This window comes from Drosophila subpulchrella, chromosome X (genome assembly GCF_014743375.2).
Source record: "Drosophila subpulchrella strain 33 F10 #4 breed RU33 chromosome X, RU_Dsub_v1.1 Primary Assembly, whole genome shotgun sequence".
Lineage (NCBI taxonomy): Eukaryota > Metazoa > Arthropoda > Insecta > Diptera > Drosophilidae > Drosophila > Drosophila subpulchrella.
The window spans coordinates 26113521-26120649 of NC_050613.1; the positions used below are offsets into that span (position 1 = coordinate 26113521).

General features: G+C 39.4%; 1 protein-coding gene across 1 annotated transcript; it reads right to left on the bottom strand.

The window, feature by feature from the left end:
* Positions 1-4342: 4342 nt before the first annotated feature.
* LOC119557652 (endothelial lipase) lies at positions 4343-6647 on the bottom strand. Its single transcript, XM_037870506.1, has 4 exons — positions 6454-6647; positions 6136-6290; positions 5518-5994; positions 4343-4713 (listed from the first exon to the last, which is right to left on the bottom strand). Exons 1-4 carry the CDS (start codon positions 6645-6647, stop codon positions 4343-4345), a joined length of 1197 nt encoding a protein of 398 aa, XP_037726434.1.
* Between the last annotated feature and the right edge of the window lie 482 nt (positions 6648-7129).

Genomic DNA, 7129 nt, shown 5'->3' on the forward strand with positions numbered 1-7129 from the left:
ATTTAAATTTAAAAAACATTCTTACTTTGGGTAAATATTTACCAAGTCGTATATTTTACCATATCTTACAGCCTAAATCTTTTCGATATTTTCTTAAGTTTCTTTTTTTCACAGTTCAATTTTTTTGCAGTGCATTTGCAGCTGACCGACTTGCTGACTTGACCAAGTTTTTTCTGGCTTCTGCTGGCCGCCTTTTTTGCAGTCCCTGTCTGTTTTGGCGGATATGCGCTCTTAGCGAAAATTGCATTTGGCCAAATGAGTGGAGCGACCAGAGAAGAAGAAGAAACAGAGGTGGGGCAGGGGGAAGGGAGCTGGAAGCCCTAAGGAGTCAGGGACCGAAAAGAACCAAAGTCCAAGACGACTCTTAATATTTCATCTTTCATGCTCATTTGCACTTATGCGGGGACCCTCTGTGGGAAATGGTGGGTGGAAAATGTGTTGGGGGGGGGGTCCCTCAGGGGGTGGTATGTGGGTGGTTGGATAACAATGGTAGGGCCACACGGCGTGTAATCAAAAGAAAACGTTGCCGCTAGTCGATGTTCTTTTGGAACACTTAAAAAAATGTTAAATGTTTTTTATGGCAGGTGAAATCGGATGTAAGCACAGATATTCGAGACAGAAATTCAAGAAATGTTAGAAATGTTAGAAACAAAATATTAACTGGAAGAAAAATAAATGTAATATTTATAGTTAATGCTTATAACATACATACAAAATAGGGAATACACTTCTTACAAACTATCCAGCCCATTATAGATATCTGATTATATTTATTCATGCTGTAAAATATTTATTTCTGTAAATATTATTAGCTAAAGAATTCGCAAGGATAAGCTCACCTGTATGCAATGTTATTTTTCGAGCTGTGCAATTCTTTGGCTGCTCCTTCCTGTCTACCATCTACCATCCCTTCCTCCCCCTTTTCGGCGCCTCTGCCTGGTATTTCGCAGGGCTTTCCCATTGACGATGTCTTCAGGAATTGGGGAGTTGGACGTTGAAGGTTGGACGTCGGACGTTTACCGTTGGATGAGGACGGCACCTGCTGCGAGTTATTTACAGCCACTGGAGGGCATTCCTTCTGGCCCCCCCCCCTTTCTCCTACTCCTGCTGGCTTTCTTTTTTTTACTTTCCACAGGAGCAGGAGCAGCTCGTCCTTGTACAGCTATTACACATTGCCGGAAGCATTTGAATGTGTTTATGTGTAAGCGTCTATCGCTCAAGTTGCCTGCTGCCCTCTCTTTCTCCTCGCCCCAGGCCGTCTCTTTCCATCTCTTTCGCTCGCCCTCTAGCCCTCTCTTTCTGTTTCTATTATCCCTGGTCCTGCTCGCCTTTCCTCTCCTTTCCATAACAGCAACTAAAATGTTTCCGTTATTAAGCTAAAGAAACACTTAACTTTGCGCCAGGATCAGCAACGACGTCAGGTGCAATGAATAAAAAAGAAAGAGAGGGCCGAACATGGAAGAGAGAGAGGGACATAGAGTTAAGGACCACGCGAATGCACGAAACTTTTGAGGTGTTTAAAACGTTAATTTGCTTTAGATTTTACAGGATTTTCTTCCCTCTCCCTCGCACCTCTGCGTGTGTGTGTGTGTGAGAAGGTGAGTGAGTGTGTGTATAAGTGATTTTCGCATTAACGCTTGCCACTTTGGCGGTTCGAGTCAACGGAGCACAAAAAACACCACCTTTCCCCTTTTTTCCTCCCATTTTTTTACCTTTGTTTGTTTGCCCAGAAATTAACCACAATGAAAACAAATAAAATTACTCACATATAGTGAGTACAGGCTTAAACTTAAATTGAAGGCAAAAAACTCTTTAAGGATTATGGCAAAAAGTGAAGTAACTGTAGAATTTATTGTTGGCCATTTAGCTTAAGAGATTAGCAAATCTGCATAAGAATGCATTTTTTAATTATTTTAGGGTTTCAAACTTAAAAGGGGAAAGAGTTGATCTGTGATGTGAAATTTGGCAAATGTAATTAGTAAACTTTTAATACAATTGAGAATTTTAAGAGTTTCTATGAAGAAAGTGTGACCATCTTTGGTTTAGAATATAGATAAAATTAGATTATGCACTTCTATTAATAATTTAAAGGTTTAAAGCTTAAAAGGGAAAAGAATATATCTTAAGATGTGAATTTTTGGAAATATAATTGGTAAACTATTGATACAATTAAGAATTTTAAGAGTTTCGATGAAGAAAGTGTGACCATCTTCAGTTTAGAATATAGATAAAATAAAATTTTGCATTCCTATTAAATATTTAAAGGTTTCAAACTTAAAAGGGTAAGGAAATGATCTTATGATGTGAAATTTTTCAAATATAATTGGTAAACTATTGATACAATTGAGAATTTCAAGAGTTTCGATGAAGAAAGTGTGACCATCTTTGGTTTAGAATCTAGATAAAATAAAATTATGCATTCCTATTAATTATTTTAAGGTTTTAAACTTAAAAGGGAGAAGAAATGATCTTAAGATGTGAAATTTGGCAAATATAATTGGGAAACTATTAATACAATTAAGAATTTTAAGAGTTTCGATGACGAAAGTGTGACCATCTTTGGTTTAGAATCTAGATAAAATGATCCCAGTGCTCACACATTCCATTGGCCCTCTTTTTTCATTGAAATCAACTTTCATAATTAAATGGCAAGTCCGAGCTTCCCACTCGCCCTCTCTTTTCCCCAATCGCCCCTTCTCGCTCGCTCCCTCGCCGCGGCGCGCCTCACACACACGTGCATGCATAAAACAATTTAACACTTAACGTGGCCAGGAGCTGGAAATAAAAAGCGCATAACTCATGCGAAGAAGTCGGCGGCGGCAGAGCCCCGGCAGAGGCGACGACGGCGCCATAAATTTCAAAAACAGCTACAAAACAGGAAGCAGCAGGCGGAGCAACAACAATAACAACAGCAACAACCAGGAGCAATGGGAAAAAGCAAGAACAACTCGAGTGGAATGTTCATCGGGATAGCTGCACTCGAAAATACAGAAAACATTTTTAGCTTTCGAAACTACAACATCTACAGCATAATATGATATTATAAAAAAAAAATATTTATCTATAGGCCACAAAATATGAAATGATATATTCGAACAACTTTCAAATTTTAGAAAATATCTCCCTAAGCAAATGGCTTACATTTCTAAATTTTGAAATTATTTTTAGTTTATAAAAATTTTGGGAAAATATTTTGTAATATTTTTATTCAGCTTAGTATAGTTTTCAAAGACAGGAACAATTTCTCTTTTATGATATATTATTTTTTACTTCTTAAAGGCAGTTACAAATATGGTTCGTACTATTAGAAGGAAAATGGTTCTTAACTATGAAAAATATGTTATAATAATATATAAATATAATAACTTAAAATTTAGTTGCAGCTTTTAAAATATTATATGTTTTAAAATACACCCCGATCTATGTTTCCAGTGAAATGTAGAGGTGGGGAATTTAAGGGGCGGGGCCCGGCCGCAATGGACTGCAAAAATATTAACTACCTTTTAGCAAAAAGCGGGCCAAGCTGACGTCAAGTTTTGTAGAAAATTATGTTTTACAATGCGAAAATTGAATTTCAGTTTATTGTTTTCTGCTGCTCGTTCTTGTTCTTCCCTCTTTTTTTTCGCATTTTTGCTTTACGATTAACTGTTAAATGCAGCCGACTTTTCGCCGTTTTGTGGCTGCAAGTCAACGACTTTTCCATGTGTGCTCGCTTTTCTTGTTTTATGCAGTTTACAAGAACATGGGGAAAATCGGCTGGCTGCCAAATTGAACGGAAATATTTACTGCCAGGTTGGTGGTTAAAATGAAAGAAATCGACTCTCGAGCTTAATATTCTTTTAAGAAACTTGCAGGACTTCGATAAAGAGGTTCTAGTTTTAAAGGGGACCAATTTTGTTAAAATATTATATGTACTTGAATATTATAATAAACATTTATGTTAGTTTAATTATAATATTATTGTAATATTATAAATATTTTAATATTATAATGAAGATTTTTAAATGAATGTTAATTTTGTTGAATTATAGATGGGGCTACTTTATCTTTCATACAGAGGTTCTAGTTTTAAAGGGGACCAGAGGGTATTTACCAATTTTGTTAAAATATTATATGTACTTTAATATTATAATAAACATTTATGTTAGTTTACTGATAATATTAAAAATATTTTGATATTATCATGAACATTTATAAATGAATGTTGATTTTGTTGAATTATAGATGGGGCTACTTTACCTTTCATAAGCTCTTGTTCATTAACCCTTAGGCTTACGCTCGCAGTTAAAATGAGAGCATACATTTAGGCCCTCATAGCACTAACAAAACACTAGGAACTAGTTCACGCGCAGCGATCTCTCTCTCGCTCCCTCCGCTGTCGCCCTCTCGCTCTCTCCCGCCGCCGCCAGCTGCTGGTCCAGAGGCGCAGCACGAGGGGGCTCCTTCCGCCCTCCGGCACCATGCGCCCCACCCCGCTCAGCCAGTTCGACTGGCGCCTCTGCACGTACGGCTGCTGGGGGGCGGTGCGGAAGTAGAAGCTCCCCTGCACACGCCTCTGCGAATGGATCCCGAAGCGCGCCTTCCGGTTCGCATCGCAATATCCGGCGGCGAACTCCCGGTAGCTCCCGCACTCGAGGCCCACGAACGGGTACTCGGGATCCATCGACTGGCGGAAGAAGATCGCAGCCGCCGAGTGACTGCAGGAGATGGGATCTGAAAAATATAAAATTGGAAAGAGATATTATATATAATCTTATGCATATCATGTCTTATCTTGGGATATCCTTGTGCTAGATCTGTAAATTACCATAGTAAAATCCATCTCGTTATCAGCTTAAAAGTATTACCAAAGGTGAATTTCAATGGATCTCTTAATATTACAATTCATCTATTATTGGGTGTCCATAGAAGGATAATATTTGGAAGAGTTCTTAAAAATATTACTTTATTATTAATATTATTATTAATATATATTGTCTTAGAATATCTTCGTGATATCTCTATAAATTACTATATTTAAATCAATCTGGTTTTCAGTTAAAAAACAAAATCATTAAAGGGAGATTTCAATAGATCACAACACAATAGGTAAGGTAAAAATCATAAAAAAGTATATATTCCTAAAGAACATGTTTTCAATTAAGGTAAACTAAATTTCTTAAATTCCAGGCGAATATTTGTTTGATTTAATATAATTTATGGTATTTATTTGTTGGATTTAATATAATTTATGGTAATATACCATATTTATAGAATTGAATAAATGTTTCCTAATGAATTATTCAACCTAGCCTGTATATTTGGCATAATTTAAAATAGTTTGCTAGCTAAACTCGAGGTCATGATGGGTTATAATATTTCTGTAAGCTCCTGAGGTTGCATTTCAATGCCATCACATACTTGTATTCTGACAAGCTCATTGTTTTTCTTAACTATGCTATACTGTATTTTTGACCTATGTTATGTTTACTGGTCTAACAATGGGCTTTGGCATAATAGTAGTTAATGACCACTCACTGGTGTTTTGCATATCCCGCAGATTAGCGAACATCTTGCAGTTGGTCTGGGGAGCCCTGCCGCCGTTGGGATAGAAGTCGGCGTGTCCACACTTCAGACTCGTGCCCAGGGATCCGCCGGAGGTGTGGAGCACCTGGACAAACCGGGCATCGCCGGGGTCCAGGCGGTACTTGGGCGCCACCTCGGCGGGCAGCGAGAAGAGGGGTCCGGCGGGGTCCAGCCCTATGATCTGCTCCACCTGACCCTCCAGCACCGCCCCCGCGTAGCCGGCGGCGTGGGCTCCCAAGCTGTAGCCCGCCAAGGTCACGTTGCTGCGATGGAAGTGGGCGGGCCGCAGCTCCTCCAGCGCCATTATGATCCCGGCCACCGTTAGACCCACATCGAATATGGACATGGAAGCGGACTTGTAGTCATTCTGCGACAGATTGCCCCAGTCCACGACACACACATTGTAGTTGGCGTCGAAAAGGGTCCAAGCTGGGTAACAAATATACAAATACTATATGATATAATACGTATATATGATAAATTTTACTAGTCCAATACCTTAACTCTATTCTTAGAGTTCTAAGACTCAGTTCATTGTTAAGAAAGCACAGTAAATACTTATATACTCACTCAGCAATAGTTCTTGCACCCAATCCTTGCTGCCCTGATCATTCCATCCGTGCAAAAATAGAGCCAACTTTTTTTTAGGATCAAGCCGACGAAATCCTCGAAGGTCCCCAAGTTGCAGATTGAAATGCACTTCGTTGCCAAAGTCCTTTGCTGAACTGGAATAAAATTGAAGTTATGATATCCCTCAAGAAACCAGGAACCCCCCCTTAAAATTTCAATAGCCCCATATTGAATAGAATACCATGAGCTATTTTATATCAATACAATATTAAATCAAGGAATACTTTAAGATCTTCTAAAAAGTAATGAGCCACTCACATGGTGCGACACTCGAAGACGATCCCATGGTTCAGGTGGGCTCGCTCCAGGCTGTTCCGGAGCATCGTCTCCTGGAAATAGCGGAAGGCCTTCATCATGGGACTCCAGCGGTGGAGGGCCGCGGTCCTCGGGACATCGCCGAGCAGGCAGAGCAGGCAGCCAAGGAGCAGCAGGTGGGTCACGTGACCGGGCATGCGGTCAATGGGTCATGCACCACCGAGAACCACAGAGAGAACACCACGCACACTGTCTGAGCACCACCAGAAAAAAAAATAGAAGAATGGTCTCGAAGACCCCGCGAATGCGAAAAGGGAAGAATTGGGGGAAGTGATCCGTGATCTGAAGACTGAAGACACGCTCTTTTGGACCGATCGACTTGCCCCGTGGCTGGCTACTGAAGAACCCGACTCGCTTGTAACTACAAAAGACCCGTGAAGACGATGATCATCACACCGCTGATGATCGTGATGCAAAACTACACTGGGAGGAATCAGCTATAAGATCAAAGTTATACAAATTTACTAGATATATCAAAAAACGAATTATAAATTCAAACGTTTAGAGAGTGGAAGAACTTAGGTAAAGAACTTAAGGTACAAAAAACTTAGGAACCTAATATATCAACCTGTCATATACAATGTTATGGTAATAAATATATTTTTTAACATTTTTTTTT

Bases quoted from the DNA above. Each gene is read 5' to 3' on its own strand.
- LOC119557652 (XM_037870506.1), bottom strand. From the start codon at position 6,647: ATGCCCGGTCACGTGACCCACCTGCTGCTCCTTGGCTGCCTGCTCTGC. The intron at 6,291-6,453 runs GTGAGTGGCTCA...ATTTTATTCCAG, and splicing joins GTCTTCGAGTGTCGCACCAT to TTCAGCAAAGGACTTTGGCA. The intron at 4,714-5,517 runs GTGAGTGGTCAT...TATATTTTTCAG, and splicing joins GCGGGATATGCAAAACACCA to ATCCCATCTCCTGCAGTCAC.